This window comes from Centruroides vittatus, unplaced genomic scaffold (assembly GCF_030686945.1).
Source record: "Centruroides vittatus isolate TY-2023 unplaced genomic scaffold, ASM3068694v2 contig_392, whole genome shotgun sequence".
NCBI lineage: Eukaryota > Metazoa > Arthropoda > Arachnida > Scorpiones > Buthidae > Centruroides > Centruroides vittatus.
In genome coordinates this window covers 455,521-472,715 of record NW_027122208.1, presented here as the reverse complement: position 1 = coordinate 472,715, position 17,195 = coordinate 455,521, and the positions used below count along the sequence as shown (strand labels likewise).

The window sequence follows — 17,195 nt, the reverse complement described above, 5'->3', positions numbered from 1 at the left end:
AATTTTCTTACTCAGGGCATCACCTACATGAAACCTAAAAACAACAATACCACAGACCCCACACAATACAGACCAATTACATGTCTTCCAACACTCTACAAATTATTGACATCCTGTATTGCAAACAAAATATACAAACATGTTGAAGAACACGACATTCTAACAGAACAACAAAAAGGTTGCCGTAGAAATCACAGGGGATGCAAAGAACAGTTACTCATAGATTCAGTCATTCTACGGCAAGCACACAAACAACACAGAAACATACACATGGCATATATAGACTACAGAAAAGCATTCGACAGTGTTCCACACAGTTGGCTGCTACATATTCTACACATGTACAAAATACATCCATCACTCATTGCATTCTTTCAAAACACTATGCAGCACTGGAGAACAACACTACATCTCAGGGCTAGTAACACTTCCATACAAACAAACCAAATTTTTATTAGGCGAGGAATTTTTCAAGGAGATTCCTTGAGTCCTCTCTGGTTCTGCTTAGCCCTGAACCCATTATCCAACATGTTAAACAACACACAATATGGTTACAATATCAGACATGAAAAAACAACACAGTTTACACTGTCACATCTCATGTACATGGATGACATAAAACTTTATGCATCCACACAAAAACAACTTCATCAACTCCTACAAATCACACATTCATACACCAAGGACATACAAATGGAATTTGGCCTAGATAAATGCAAAACACTTCACATAGAAAAAGGAATCCTGAAGAAAGAAGATTTTGCACTTGGAAATGGAGACATTATTGAATCCATGGAAGAGGGCAAGTTCTACAAGTATTTAAGATTCCAACAGGCCAAACTAACAGAACATACACAAATAAAGCAAAGATTAATTAAAAAATACCAAAGTAGGTTAAATGCTATTCTCAGAACACAGTTAAATGCAAAACACACAGTTAAACATATATGTCATTCCAGTACTCACATATTCTTTTGGAGTTATACATTGGACTCACACAGATCTTGAGCAACTCCAAAGGAAAACAAGAACAACACTTACTAAGCATAAACATCATCATCCTAAATCTGCCACAGAAAGATTAACCCTTCCACGTAAAGATGGCGGACGTGGCCTGATTGACATAGTTAACCTTCACTACAAACAAATACAGTCACTGCGAGAGTTTTTCTACAAAAACCAAGAAACATCACAATTACATAAAGCAGTAACTCTAGCAGACTCGAATAACACACCATTAAACTTACACTCACATCATATGGACACAACGCAACATATAAAAAGCATAGACACCATTAAGCAATCGTGGGCTCGAAAGGCACTCCATGGCAGGCATCCTTATGATCTGGCCCAGGATTTTGTTGACAAAACTGCGTCAAACAGCTGGTTAGCTCGGGGATGCCTCTTTGGGGAGACGGAAGGATTCATGATTGCCATACAGGATCAGGTCATAAATACTAAAAACTACAGAAAACACATACTCAAAGATGCAACACTCACAGAATGACACATGCAGAAAATGTCACATCATGCCAGAAACTATACAACACATCACCTCTGTTTGCAAGCTCTTGGCACAGACAGATTATTTACACAGACATAACCAAGTAGCAAATATAATACACCAAGAGCTTGCAAAGAAACACAAATTAGTAGACATCCACGAACCATACTACAAATACATTCCGCAGACAGTATTGGAAAACAACACGCACAAAATGTACTACGACAGAGCCATAATCACAGATAAAACAATTTACCACAACAGACCAGACATCACACTCATTGACAAACACAATAAAATCACATACATTATAGACATATCCATTCCAAACACTCACAATATACAAAACGCATGCACTGAAAAAATTAGCAAGTACACAGAACTCGCCCAGGAAATAAGGCATCTGTGGAGGATGGATAGGGTGCTTATTGTACCTGTTGTTCTCTCCTCTACAGGTGTCATACCACACACACTACACAAAAGCCTGGGCACATTAGAATTGAATAGAAACACATACATCACACTACAGAAGGCCACTATATTGAATACATGTCATATTGTGAGAGAATTCCTGAATACAGACACACACACTGATACACAAAATGCTTTGAATTGAGTTGAAAATTTAAAAACAATGAACTTAGATCAAACTTCTAACTTAAAAGTAATTTTTGTTTTTAAATAAAACACAATACAAAATATTATTGTAAATTTTTATAATAAGATTTTAAAAAGCAAAGATGGTCAATACTCCAATCACTCAATCTGGTTCTTATTTAACTAATTAAAACTCCTGCTACCGAGTATGCCCTTTCTGATTCAATTCATGTGGGTGGAATCGTCTTTAAAACATTTAAGAGAAGACAGAATGTTGTGTGTTTTTTTTTCTCCTGTAGCCTGGAAGATTTCTAGTTTGTTTGAGATTGCAGTACTTTTTTTGCTCTTTAGTATTCTTGATTTGTCTACTTGGGCTACTTTAATAGAAACATCAAGCTTATAGCCCAATAATTTGTCTGTTCGTTTGTCTTTAATAATAAGGTTTATGAAGAAAAACTGGGCATGGTTAAAAATTAAAACAGCATAAGCACAATTATTCCAGATATTACAGGTTCTGACAAGTAAAGAATTTTCAGAGTCCTGCCACAAATAAGCTATGTATTGATTATTGACCATTTGTGACATGCCATAATGAGCAAAAATTTAAAAATCTAATGTTTGTTTAAAAATTAATAAATACAAATGAATTCTGACAGTTTGAGTTAATTATACTTTGTTTGCAAAATTTCCTCAACCTTAACACAAAATTAGATAGTGAATTTTTAAGAAATTTTGCAGGATTTCCTGGGACATATCCCAGGTTAAAAATACAACCGGAATCCCATTTGAGAAACCCTAGTCAGTATCCTATTAGCATTATCTTCCAAATACTGTCACTCTTGTTAAACCATGTTTTTGTTTAATGGTGGCTTCAGATGCTGTTAAGTTATTTACTGCATATGTAGTATCTGAGATTCATTGCCTGTACTTATGTTTAGTGTTTATGTAATTGCTTTGTATAATCATAGATTAGACCTGAACAATCCAGATAATTATAGATATGGTTAGGAATATTGTTTTGTGCAACAGGTGTCTGAAGAATAATTGTATGATATTTCTGACACTGCTTTTGATTTGTCAAATATTTCTAGTAAATAGTCATTTTGTACACAATCAGGAATACCAATTTCTTGGAAGTATCCCAGAGTAACAATAAAATTCAATCAACTATTATTTTTCTATTTTATGTGCAAAATGAATTTTAACATTTCCATATAATTTTTTCTTGTTAGGTCTACAAAATTGATTTTTATTGTCAAACAGAAGATTATCGAGAATATATTGGCTTTTGTATTATTCTTTCTGAAAGTCTCCAAGGCACTACGGGTTCACATATAGTCCCTATTAATGGAAAATCTGAACGACCAATTGGTCAGTTAACTTGTAAGTATTTTTATTTTTCAAATTTTTTCAGAATGTTTGACTTTTGTTGTTTCACCCATTTATCTGATATACAATCATATTTTTAATTTAATGAAACATCATTAAGATTTGAATGTATTTAAAAACTTCAAAAACTTATTGAGATTTTTGAAATTAAAGATAATTAAGTTGAATTTTATTTGAGAAATCTAAGATGAATGTTTTTTAATAAGAAAATTAAAAATTTTGTTCATACACTAATAAATTATATCATTACTGAAACTACTTTTAATAATTTTTACTTTTATTTACATTTTGATGTTGTAAAGTACTATTTTAATTTACAACGATTATCGACTCTACCGTGTCGGAAACAACCGTTAACCTACCGGGTACTTTACTCGGATTCGCGTTAGCGTGCCAGGCCTGGACTTTAAGCGTGCACCGAATTAAATAAAGACAATATTTGTCAATAGAAAAAAACCAAAGATTTAATTAATCGTTTAGCAATAACTATGTACAATATTTAGTAAAATCAAACAATAATTTATTCAAAGAAATTCAACAAAGTCAACCCGACAATTCTCGATTCAAATCTATGTCTAACTTAACTCTATTCCCCTTGGGAATCCGACAAAACCAAAAGTTTAACTTATAACAATAATTCTTATAAACTAGAAATCCTAAGCGTCACCTCAATATACTCGGAACCTATTTCCTTAAACTCTCAAGACTTTCTCAGACTGTCGATCCAAACTTCGAATCACTTCAAAATCACCTTGGAACTACTCGAGATCCTATCGGACACCTCTATTACTGCTGCGAAGCTCACCAAGCTCGTTGCTATCAGAATTCACCTCTCCGTCTTCACTTGAGACTCGGGATTTATAGTGTGAGGTGACGTCACAATTCTGAATGCGGTCACTCCCCTCATTTACATACTTAAATGCTAACAATAACGTTTTTCATCGTCTGGCAGCCCTTTTTCCGACAGTTTACTCACTAACCTTTTACATTATTTGTTTTTACAATTCTTTCCGGGACGTTTTTATTACTTAAGGTTTAGCGAGTTTTATTTCGTGCTTGTGGGTTCTCCCCCCCCTCTTCTCGGTGCGGACCTATTCTTTGCCGCTCGGGGCGCGAAAATGTGCGTGAGTCCTATGGCGCTTTTCTTTCGTCGGTGAGTTGGGTTTTAATTCTTCTCTGTTTAATTACTGAAGGTGAATGGTGAGGAAACCTTCGTCCTAACAAAACATAAGCCCCAAACAAAAATAGAATAATAAGCAAAATAAAAGTAAAATAAAAATAACGCTCGGACTTGGTTCCTTACACCCCTTCCCCTTTAGAGTAAAGAGAAAGTTATTTCTCTTTTTACTTACTGCCAAAATCCTCCAACTCTTTTTTTTCTTTTAAGTAGTGCGCCTTATTTACAATTGCTGCCAGGTTACAAAGGAATCCGTCCCTTACAATGATTTATCATAAGCGAGAGTGACTCGTTGCTTAGTAACTTTATTCTAACGTAATGATACAATAGAGGGGAAACTGTTGACATGTGCTCATTTCGTGTTCCAAGGTTTGTTGCCATTTTCACGCTCTAATTTGGCGTGAGCAGGGTGAAACGTTAACCCAAAATTTTGTTTCTAACGATGATTATCATCTTTCTTACGCTACGGACTGATTGTCGGGTTATAGTTTAGCATTGTTAATGGTTTTAATGTGTGGTTACTTCAGTCCGTCATCGTGAGAAAAATTAAAAATATATAATTTTTTTTTTTTTTCTTCCCCCCCGTAGTCAAAATCCTTTCCCTTCTAGGGACCCTTGGATTACAATTAATTTGGTCAAGGACCATCTGTAAAGAAAAATATATACCTCTGGTTTCCTTCTCTATCTTTGGGCTCTCGGCTTCCTGGTGAGACCGGCGAGTTGTCTGTAATCCACTCGTTGCATCGGTCGTAATCGTCGCTGGATGACTCCAGACGGTCTAGCTCTGGCGATGGACGGCGCTCGGGTTCCGTGATCCATCGACGATCCCGTAACGGAGTGTGATCCTCTAACGTTGCCCCTATTGGTTGCGAGTAGGGGTGTAGTAGTTTTCCTCTTTGGAAAAAGGGTGTATCGCTTCAGATTAGCGATGTGTTGACTTCCGTGGCTGGCCCCAGTGTGGGGATCTTTTATCTCGTAAACTACTGGTGAGATAATCTTAGCGATCTCGTAAGGTCCTGACCACTTAGGTGCCAATTTAGCGCTGAAGTGTCGGCTAGAAGAAGAAATAGGGTGAGCTTTTAAGACAACTAATGAACCCACCTTGAATGTATCTGGCCGTCTTCGTGAATTGTAAGCCCTTCTCTGTTTCTGTTGTGCAGTTCGCACGTTGTCTCGGGCTTGTTTTCTTATCTGTTGTAATTCTGCCCATTTTTCTCTAATAGTCGTAGGGCGACTTGGATAAGCCGTTAGACGGTCCCACGGGAGTGCAATCTCTCTCCCGAGATGTAGTTTAGCTGGCGTATATTTCGTCGAATCCTGTTCTGAAGTTCGTAAGGCCAGCGCAAATTCCGATATATGTGTGTCCCATTCTTTGTGGTTCCTTTCGATGTATGCCGCAATCATCCTACCCAAGGTGCGGTTCGTTCTTTCCGTAAAATTCGACTGAGGGTGATATGGCGTCGTCAGGATGTGCTTAATTCCGGTGCGGTTACAAACTTCCGCTAGGAGGTGAGATATGAATTGGGGTCCGTTATCGGATACTAAGATTTTTGGCATGCCATACCTGCAAAAGTATTCTTTATACATACAATTTACCACATTTTCCGCGGTAATCTTCCGCAGGGGAAAAATCTCCACCCACTTACTGAAATAATCCACCATAACAAGAAGATACTGATTACCTTTGTTGGACTTGGGATAGGGTCCCATAATGTCTACGCCTACCTTTTCCCCTGGTTCCGTTATCTCGGGGACTTGCATTAGTCCGGCCGTTTTCTTCTGGTCGAACTTCGTTATCTGGCATGTATGGCATCCTAGTACATATTCTTTTATGTCCTTTCTCATTCCAGGCCAATAGCAACGTTGTTGTATTTTTTTCGTAGTCTTTCGTACACCTAAGTGGCCAGCAGTGGGATGATTGTGTAGTTCTTGTAATACATCCTCTCGTAAGTTGTACGGAATTACTGGTCTGTAACCTCCAGTGTCATCTGTTTTCCGGCTATAATATAAAACATCATTTACTAGCCGGTAATGGGATGACTTACCTACTATTTCTGCTGACATGGCTGGGTCATTTGGTAAGTTCCCAGTCGCTAAGTAATCGTATAGTCCGCTCCACTGTGAATCAGTTCGTTGAGCGTCTATAAGGTCTTTCTCTCGTTCAAATGTTGTTACCGCTAACAATTTTGCGGTTATGTCCGAGTCGTTACTTAGTTGTGGATCTTCTAATGGACGTCTAGATAAAGCGTCTGGCAATTGATTGTCCTTTCCACTTCTATGTTGGATTTGGAAACTAAATTCCTGCAATCTTAATGCCCATCTCATTAACCTACCTGAGAGGGATGTAGAACTATTAAGCCATCGTAATGCAGAATGGTCCGTTACGACGGTGAATTTGGTTCCGTCTAGGTAGATTTTGAACTTCTCTGTAGCCCATACAATGGCTAGACATTCAAGCTCCGTGGCCGTATAGTTCCTTTCGGCTGCGTTTAAAGTACGGCTAGCGTATGCAATGACTTTCTCCTGGCAAAGCACTGCTCCCAGTCCTACCGTGCTAGCGTCTGTATATAACGTATAGGGCACACCTGGCCTAGGAAGCTGCAAAATAGGTGCAGTTATCAACTTACTTTTTAGCTTTTCAAAAGCTTGCCGGCATTCTTCCGTCCACTCCCATCGTTTCCTTTTCCGCCGTAATTGATACAATGGTTCGGCAATAGTTGCGTAATTAGGTATGAATCTACAGTACCAGCTGCACATTCCTAAAAAGGTGCTAAGATCCTTCGTATTTCTGGGCGTCGGAAACTCTCGAACGGCCCTTACTTTTTCATCTTCCGTCGCAATGCCTTTATTGCTGACTTTAAATCCCAGGTACTGAACGTCTGGGCGGCAAAAGTTACTCTTAGCCAACTTAATGGTTAGTCCTGCAGCTGCCAATCGTTTGAGTACATTGGTCAAATGTTCGATGTGTTCTGTAAAAGTAGATGAGTATATAATAATATCGTCTAAGTAAACTTGGCAATACTTCCCTTTTTCTTCCTTTAGGACTTTGTCCATTAGTCTTTGGAATGTTGCCGGGGCGTTTTTGAGTCCAAACGGCATGACCAGGAATTCATACAAGCCACTATTCGTAATAAAGCTTGTCTTCGGTCTGTCTTGTTCCTTTAATGGCACTTGCCAGTAACCAGACGATAAGTCCAAGGTAGTTATAAAGTTCGCTTCTTTAAGCGAAGTCAGTAATTCTGAAATAATCGGTAAAGGATATTTATCAGTCACTGTTACCTGATTTAGCTTTCTATAGTCAATACATAATCTCCAATCGCCCGTTTTTTTCTTGACCATGACGACCGGGGATGCCCACGGAGAATTTGATGGTTGGATGATACCATCTCTTAACATTTCCGCTATCTGGCGGTTCATTTCCTTTAACTTTACGTCAGAGTATTTATACGGACGTCCACATACTGGTGTCGCTTTGTCAGTGACGATTTCATGTTCTATCATATTAGTTAGTCCCGGCTTATCTGTAAACAGTTGCGAGTATTGCAATAATACATTTTTCAAAGTTACTAACCTTTCACCACTTAAAGTGGTTTGGAGTTCGTCCCACTTAGGTGAAATTCTCTCTTTGGGATGACTTACGTCCAAAGAAATTGTCAAATTTTTAAAGTCCATTGTTATTCTATGATTCTTGGCGAAATCACGCCCTAGTAAGCATGGCATTATAAGTCCTTTTACTACTACGCACGTCTGTCGAAGGGTAACACTTCCAATCTGGATTTTTGCCAGGAATTTTCCAATGGAGGTTCCTTTTCCTCCTTCAATGGCTAACTTAAAATTCGGTCCTGCTTGTAACCGAATATTTCTATTCTGCAAAGAAATTCTCCTCCACACTAATTCATTGATTAAAGTAAAGTCAGAACCCGTATCAATCCGGGCTGAGGTTAGTACTCCATTAATAAAAATATTTACCTCAGGCAACTTGGAGGCTTCACTCACGATTAGTCCTACGGTGGAGGTATTTGGATCCATATCGGAGACAGGATCCTCCCCTCGCTGTCTCCGGTTTAGTTTAAAGGTTTTCTTTTTCCATTACCCTTCCTTTTCCAGGTTACTTTTCTTTCGGGACTATTGGGCGTCTTGACATTTGTTTGATCATTTTGTCCTTTCCCTTTTGGACAATTCCTCGAAAAATGTCCCACCTCACCACATGAATAACAGGCCATGGGTGACTTTGCCGGTGCAAAATTTTTCGGCTCTAGCTGCTTACTTACTTTTCGACAGTCCTTAATCTGCTTTGCACTGTCAGGAGAACCTTGGTCGTTTCGTCTAAATTCGTACTCTTTCGCAGTACGTACTAACTCGTTTAATGAATAAGAACGGCGATTTTCCAGATACTCACGTAACGGAAGAGGCATCTGGGCAACTACACATTGTATAATTTCCTCATCTCGAGCTAAAGGTCTCCACGTGCGGTATAGCTGCACTGTGGTCCATATAAACTGCTCGACTCCATTGGTTCCTGTGTATTGTCGACTAAATAGTTCTTTAGCGACAGCTACTTCGTCAGCTAAAGGAGCGTAAAGATCCAGAAAAGATCGCTTAAACAACGGCCAACTGTTGCCGATTCGGTGGCGTCCTTCATTCTTCCACCACATTGCTGGGCTACCGCGAAGACAACTAGCGGCAGTATCAACCCATCTAGTGTTCGGTATTTGGTTTACCAGGAAATGCTGTTCGAGGTCCTGCAAGAAATCATTAGCAGTTAATGCTGACCTACCGTTAAATTGGATGGCTGGCGGCGGCGGTGCAGTCTGAAGCCAGACCATCGATGCATTAGATGTAGGCACTTCCTGTCTCGGAGTAGAAGTTTCGGGCCGTACAGCACTCGTAACGTTCGGTGTTGTTGGCTCTACAATTCCAGACGTGACACATGAAGTCAGATGAGTCACGGCATTTGACAAGGATGACACTTGTTGCAACAGTACTGACAATTGTTGTTGCAACTGGTTATATTCGGCTCGGGTGACTGGTGCACTATCTTCCATTTTTTTGAGATTACGAGGTGTTATTCCTCTAAGCTAAAGTCAATATCAACAAAGAAAGCAACAAAGTCTAATATTAACCTTTAGAGTCCCTGTTCGGGCGCCAGTTGTAAAGTACTATTTTAATTTACAACGATTATCGACTCTACCGTGTCGGAAACAACCGTTAACCTACCGGGTACTTTACTCGGATTCGCGTTAGCGTGCCAGGCCTGGACTTTAAGCGTGCACCGAATTAAATAAAGACAATATTTGTCAATAGAAAAAAACCAAAGATTTAATTAATCGTTTAGCAATAACTATGTACAATATTTAGTAAAATCAAACAATAATTTATTCAAAGAAATTCAACAAAGTCAACCCGACAATTCTCGATTCAAATCTATGTCTAACTTAACTCTATTCCCCTTGGGAATCCGACAAAACCAAAAGTTTAACTTATAACAATAATTCTTATAAACTAGAAATCCTAAGCGTCACCTCAATATACTCGGAACCTATTTCCTTAAACTCTCAAGACTTTCTCAGACTGTCGATCCAAACTTCGAATCACTTCAAAATCACCTTGGAACTACTCGAGATCCTATCGGACACCTCTATTACTGCTGCGAAGCTCACCAAGCTCGTTGCTATCAGAATTCACCTCTCCGTCTTCACTTGAGACTCGGGATTTATAGTGTGAGGTGACGTCACAATTCTGAATGCGGTCACTCCCCTCATTTACATACTTAAATGCTAACAATACGTTTTTCATCGTCTGGCAGCCCTTTTTCCGACAGTTTACTCACTAACCTTTTACATTATTTGTTGTTACAATTCTTTCCGGGACGTTTTTATTACTTAAGGTTTAGCGAGTTTTATTTCGTGCTTGTAGGTTCTCCCCCCCCTCTTCTCGGTGCGGACCTATTCTTTGCCGCTCGGGGCGCGAAAATGTGCGTGAGTCCTATGGCGCTTTTCTTTCGTCGGTGAGTTGGGTTTTAATTCTTCTCTGTTTAATTACTGAAGGTGAATGGTGAGGAAACCTTCGTCCTAACAAAACATAAGCCCCAAACAAAAATAGAATAATAAGCAAAATAAAAGTAAAATAAAAATAACGCTCGGACTTGGTTCCTTACAATGTTATATTCACCAGCAAAATCTCAAATGGCATTAGACTGAACAAAAATTAAATATGAAACTCTGAAATCAATGTAACATTGAGTGATCCTAAGTTTTGGTTATATTAAATATATACCCAATGTTTTGTTGGATTTTAAGTAAAAATAAAATTTTATATTTATCTGTTTTCTTAATGAATACAGCTAATGGAATAAATATAAATTTATTACAGAATATTGATTATTTCATTTTCGTACTGTATAGAAACCAGTAGTAATGTTAATCATTCTAGTTGCTTCATTTGTACTATAGATTTTTGAATTACTATCTGTAATTTATTGGTCATTCAAGTAGTTTCTTAATAATTAAAAAAACATAATTTATTTATTTGATGATGATCTGATTTTAATGCATTCTTTCTTTTACTGGATATTTTTATGAAAAATTTTTAGTTATCCAAATTCATAGAATTATGGTTACTTTTCCAGTTAATTTATTGATATTACTTAAAATCATTATAAAATGCAGTAGAATAATTTTACCAAATTTATGAAAAAATTTATGGATTTAAAAACTAATTACTTTAAAAAATTTTACAAATTCAACTGCTGTGCATGATTTAGAAACTATTTACCGATTTATATACAGCAGCATTTCTCAATCACCAGTCTGCAGAAAATTTTTATCGCTCTGCATTAAAAAATTTGATAAAAGGTAAAAAATAATATTGATACATTTAATAACTATTCTGAGTTTGTTACTTTGCAGCAAGATATAAATTTATCAAAATTAAATACTGTATAATCAATGAGCAACACTTACAATCTTTAAGTAATAGTTTCGAAAAATATTTCCCATTTTTGAAAAAACCACATGTGAAAGGAATTTGTGGATAACAAACCCTTTCTTAATATATGACAGTATTAAATTAGATTTAAGTAACAGAGAATATGTGTCAATCCTTGAAATTAGTTCAGATATGTTAAAACTAAATTTTCAATAATGTCTACAGATAAATTTTGGATCAAAACGAAAAATGAATATCCATCTCTGTATGAGAAAGCGATGACAATGTTAGTCCCCTTTGTAATAACATTTATGTCAAGTGGGATTTTCAACTATGATGGTAATAAAAAATAAATTTAGAAATCAACTTTCAATTATTTCACTGCTCTGATTCAGCTCAACTAATTTACAATCTACAATTGAAAAGTTAATGGAAGAAAAGCAGCAGCAATCTTCTCATTAGTAATGTATACCAAATAAACAAAAACTTTAAATTTATAATTTTTAGTAATTATAGGATATTTTTTTTGTCGTTGTCCTATATCCAATGTTTTTGTTTTTTTTTTTTTTTTTTTTTTGTCAAAGATTTATTTATATAAAGTAATTATAATAATAATTTTACAATAATATTTAAATGTAAATATAAGTAAATGATGATGATAATTTTACAATTTACTTCTGTAGTAATTTTTTAATATCTAGTAAAAGTTTTTGTTAAAAACCCACCAGTCCATGAAATTTTTTTCACAAATTTTACCAGTCTGTGGGCGAAAAAAGGTTGAGAAATGCTGATATACAGGATTACTATTAGGGATTGCAATCCAGCAGTGTTTTCAATCCAGCTGGATTTTTGTTGGACCAACATGATTCCAGCTGGATCCAGTGCAGATGTATTTTTGTTGCAATAAAGTGTTATCTATCTATCCAGCAATTTATGGCTTTTTTTAAAGAAATAAAACATTTTTTAAAAAATACTTAAATTTTTATTATTTAGACTGGTCACTATAAATCAGTAAAACTTCTTACACATTTAGGTAGTAAACTTAACTTTGGTTTGGTTTAACACTTGAGATAGAGATAATTAACTTTAAATGTTTAGTTAGATTATAATTATAATGTAATCTTTAAGTTAAATAATAGCAAAAGTAATTCTATTAATAAATTTGTATTAATATATTATAATAATGTAAGGACGGATAATCAGTGGCTAAGTGGCTATCAGTCTTACCAGTTTTCTTATATAGGCTCTACATTATCAGTCTGTAGTTATTTATAAGTAATTTAATTATTAGTGTTAGTAAAGTAGTGAGTAAGTAATTAGTTATTATGACAATCATGAATCACACTCATTAATTTATGATATTAATTTATATCAGTATCTTAGATATAATTAACAATTTACCTAACTAGGTAGTCTCAGTTTCTCACTAATTTTCACAATAAAATTGCCTAGCCTAGCCCACTAACCACTTATAGAATAAAAGTTAAATTCTCTTATTTAATAGAATTAGAGTAGAAGTTATAAAATATTAGTCTTGTCTTGAATAAAGTATTTTAAAGGATTAAATAAAATTAAATCAATCACTTCTGTTATTTTTTTGACTTTTCTGGAAGTAGGATCTCGAGAAACAAATGGTATTGATTGTGTTGTCTCCCAACTTGCTTCTTAATGAATTGCATATATATCCCGCTGCGGAAAAGGCCTTTCTGCCTCTACGCTAGTTGGTTTCGGGGTCATCGAATAATCATAAATCATTCCGTCACATGATTCATTGACGTCACAACCGACCGTAAATTAGAATTATGTACCAGGACTAGGAGAGGAGTTACTTATTTTATTTAGCGCGAAGACACTTTATTTAGCAAGAGCGGAAAGTCAACTGGCAGTTAGATCAGCAGAGGTAAAAGGGCGGGCGGTGCAGTGTAGAGAGGGGGGTGTAGCACATGCTGCACTGAACGGCAACGTCACTCTTGCCGTCGAACAATAGCGCATGCACTAAGGCGGCAACGCTGACAACGTACACTTTTGCGCCATTATTTAGAAAGTTAATTGAGTATTTGCGGATTTGCAGCGCTGGATCCAGCAGGCCAAAGGATGCGCTGGATCCAGCAATTGCAATCCCTAATTACTATGCATCTGGAAAGTCAGGAATTTTCATTAGTGTTTGGAAAAACTCGTGGAAATTTGGTGAATTTGTCAAAAATTGTCAGTTAGGGAATTTGCATTCTTTGCTGCCTTGATTATTTTGTTTTAATACTTTAAAAAACTTTTTATTATTAATAATTTGGCAAGTATAAAAAAAAATGTGATAATGCCAGTGATGGAGATGGGAAATGACCCAAACTCCTGACACCAGAACATGAGAATGGGGGAGGCGGTAAACCCCACTTGCTAAACGGGATGGGAATTTGTGCGTGTTCTGAAAGATCATTGAGGTCTTTCTAAAACATCAGGAGCCTGACACCAGTTAGGATGATTTTCTTAAATTGAGTCTTAACTTGCTATGAAATGAATGCTTTAATCTGAGTGGCTTAAAATATAGGAGGGACCTACAAATCAGATGATGCAGTTAGGCATTCAAAAGTAAAATGACGACGACAATATTACTTATTGGATGTAAAAACTATATATAAATGATATAACTACAAGAACAAAATAATGAGATGATAAAATCTCATTTCAAAAATTTATTTGAGGTGAGAAACCCCTAGATTTGATCTAGGGGTTTTTGGGGATTTGATACTTAATCTGTCTTAAGACAGAATTCACATATTTATTTGATTCAATAATACCTTATTTCAGTTCCTTATTTTCTTCAGTATCTGAAACTGGCCAGTTTCCTTTTGTGGTTTGAACACAGACTTTCTTGTTCTGTTTCCAGTTTCAGCCCATTGGGTGTATGTGTTTTTCCTATTTATAGGATTTTGTTTGTCCAATGATCTGAAGTGATTCAAGTCACCCGAGGAAAGAAGCAACAAGGAACTTCCTTGTGGTGTTTATCAAAATCAACATCTCTCCTCAGGAACTTTCTTTTAAATTGAAAGAAAGTTTTTCTGTGACTCATGACTATAAACAAATTAAAATTTGAAAACCATTTAATTATCTATTTAAAGAAAGTATTGGCCCCTAGATTTTCACAAATATATAATTGTTAATTAGAAAACATACATTATTGCTTCTTCAACTTTAGTTATGTGCTGTAATGTAATGTAAGTCAAATGCTGTTTTTTTATTATGCCTTTGTGTCCTTTATCTTAATTTAAAATTTATTTTGTATACTAGTACTTTTTATATATTAACAGGACTTATTATACTAGAAAATATGGATGCAGATATTTAGTCTTACAGATCAAAAATAATGTTCTTTATTTAGTTCACCTGGTGAACTAAATAAAGAACATTATTTTTGATCTGTAAGACTAAATATCTGCATCCATATTTTCTAGTATAATAAGTCCTGTTAATATATAAAAAGTACTAGTATACAAAATAAATTGACAAAATAAAACAGCATTTGATTTAAAATGTGCTATACTGTAAGATATGTGAGGGTTAGGGAAAATCATGGAATTTAAAACAAAAATTTGAGTAGGAACTCTGTATATATTATTTAAAATATTTAATGTAATTTTTTAAATTAAATAAAAAAACAATTTTACTTAATTTAAATTTATTTCAGTAATAAAATATTCTCATTTAACATTTATAAGTCTTAAGCTGTAGAAAATGTTTTTTATTGTTAGTTTATCAACTGATACATATACAAACTCTAAAAATTTTCATTTTTCAAAAATTTCTAATATTTTGACGTATTAAACACTTGAGTTGCTACAGATAAAAAAATTTATTACTCTTGTTTACTATGAGTAATAGTTTTCTTTTGTTACTAGAAATATCCACATATCTGATTTGACCATATTTTATTTTGTGAAAAATATAAATGTTGCTCCTTAAAATAAATTGAAAATAAAATTACTATATATTATATTCACTGTTTTGAATGAATCATTGAAATTAATGAACTATTTTATTACTTCTACAGAAGAAATTCTTAATAAAAATTTATATTCATTTTAAGAAATTTTCATATATAAAATTTACTTAAAATTCTTTTTTTATTTTTAGTTTCTTATTTATTCATTCAACCACTTCAAAGCTACACATGTGATTTCAGTATAACTTATGCAACACATTGGAAGCATGGATTTACTCAACTAGACGTCGGTCATAGAGGAGCTGGAAAAGTTCGTAGGACTGATACGTAGGCAAATTTTTAAAATTGTTTGTCAAGTGTAGTAGTATGTAAAATGCTGTTTGTTGGATTTCTTAAATATTCAAAAAAAAGTACATGGTGCTTCATATAGAAACACCATGGTATAGTTGTATAAAGTATTGTACATAAGCTTTTTAATATTTCCTTGAATAAGCACTCAAGTACTTATTTTGATGGGTCAAAATCTCTGGCACTTATTCAAGGCTGGCAACTATTTGAAACATGGCACCTAATTAATTTTTACAGTTGATTACGATGATTTTGATTTTGCCCCTTTGTTACTGTAATAGTTAAAGTAATACAGCTTTTAGTAAAAACAAAAAAGAATATACTATATGCTCCCTATTGCTGAAGCCAAATGCTGGTATTTTTATTACTAGTGTAAGTTAACAACAAAATTGATTTTATTCAACTTGCTGTTTGATTTTATCAATATCATATTGCAATTGTTAATTTTTATGTAAATTGTTGCACTACAAGACAAAAATACATCTATAATTTGTAATAACTGGCATGTTCATTACTATTTTAAAAGAATTAATTCTTAATGATTGAAAATCTTAAACTATAATCAAGTGATATTTAATTTATTTAAATTAATATATAAAAGCAAATATTTCAAATTTGATTTGACTGCTTTCGATGCTGTAATTGGCAGGTAAATTTTTAAAATATTTTTAAGATAAGGATTATTGAACTAAATATATATAATTTTTATGCATTAGTTTTGATTATAAAATTTACTAGACTTCAAACATAGCAAAACTGGAAAAATTTATTCTATTTATTGCATGAAATAACTTTGTTTTTATTACAGTATTTATATTTTAGAGATGATAATAAAGATCTCAAATTTTATTAAATTGAAATGTTTATCAGTATACAGTTTCTTTAAGGGGTAAATTTGAATTATTTTAGTATAATTCAAAAGCAAATATATATAACTGACTACTTAACTGACAGTGTCTAGTTATATATATAGCAGCAAAAACAAAAATGCTTTCTGAACTATACATAATTATACATTGTTTAAATCTATTGAGAAATGCAAACTTTGTAGTTTGCTTTGTATCATATTTTAAATAACTTAAGTTTGAAAAACTTTCCTGTGTATACTTTTTGATAGTAACAAGTACTGTACTTAAAAGGGAAAACATTTTTATTAATTCTTCCTAATGAGACAATAAAATAGATAAGCTGCAAATTTTTTTAGTTTGCCATATGTAATCTCATCCTTCTTAAATAATTTTGAAAATGTGAAATAAAGAAAGCATTGATTTTTTGCAGAAATTATGAAAGATTCTAAAGATTTAAATATATCTTCAACT

At 34.4% G+C, this 17,195-nt stretch overlaps 1 protein-coding gene across 2 annotated transcripts in view; it reads left to right on the top strand.

The window, feature by feature from the left end:
• LOC136975976 (glycerophosphocholine phosphodiesterase GPCPD1) overlaps positions 1–17,195 on the top strand; it is a 61,254-nt gene that overhangs the window by 20,060 nt on the left and 23,999 nt on the right. For both annotated transcript variants that reach the window (XM_067271170.1, XM_067271171.1), the window contains exons 7-8: positions 3,334–3,484; positions 15,720–15,855. In XM_067271170.1, coding sequence (XP_067127271.1) covers positions 3,334–3,484; positions 15,720–15,855 — 287 coding nt within the window. The remainder of the gene's footprint in view (positions 1–3,333; positions 3,485–15,719; positions 15,856–17,195) is intronic.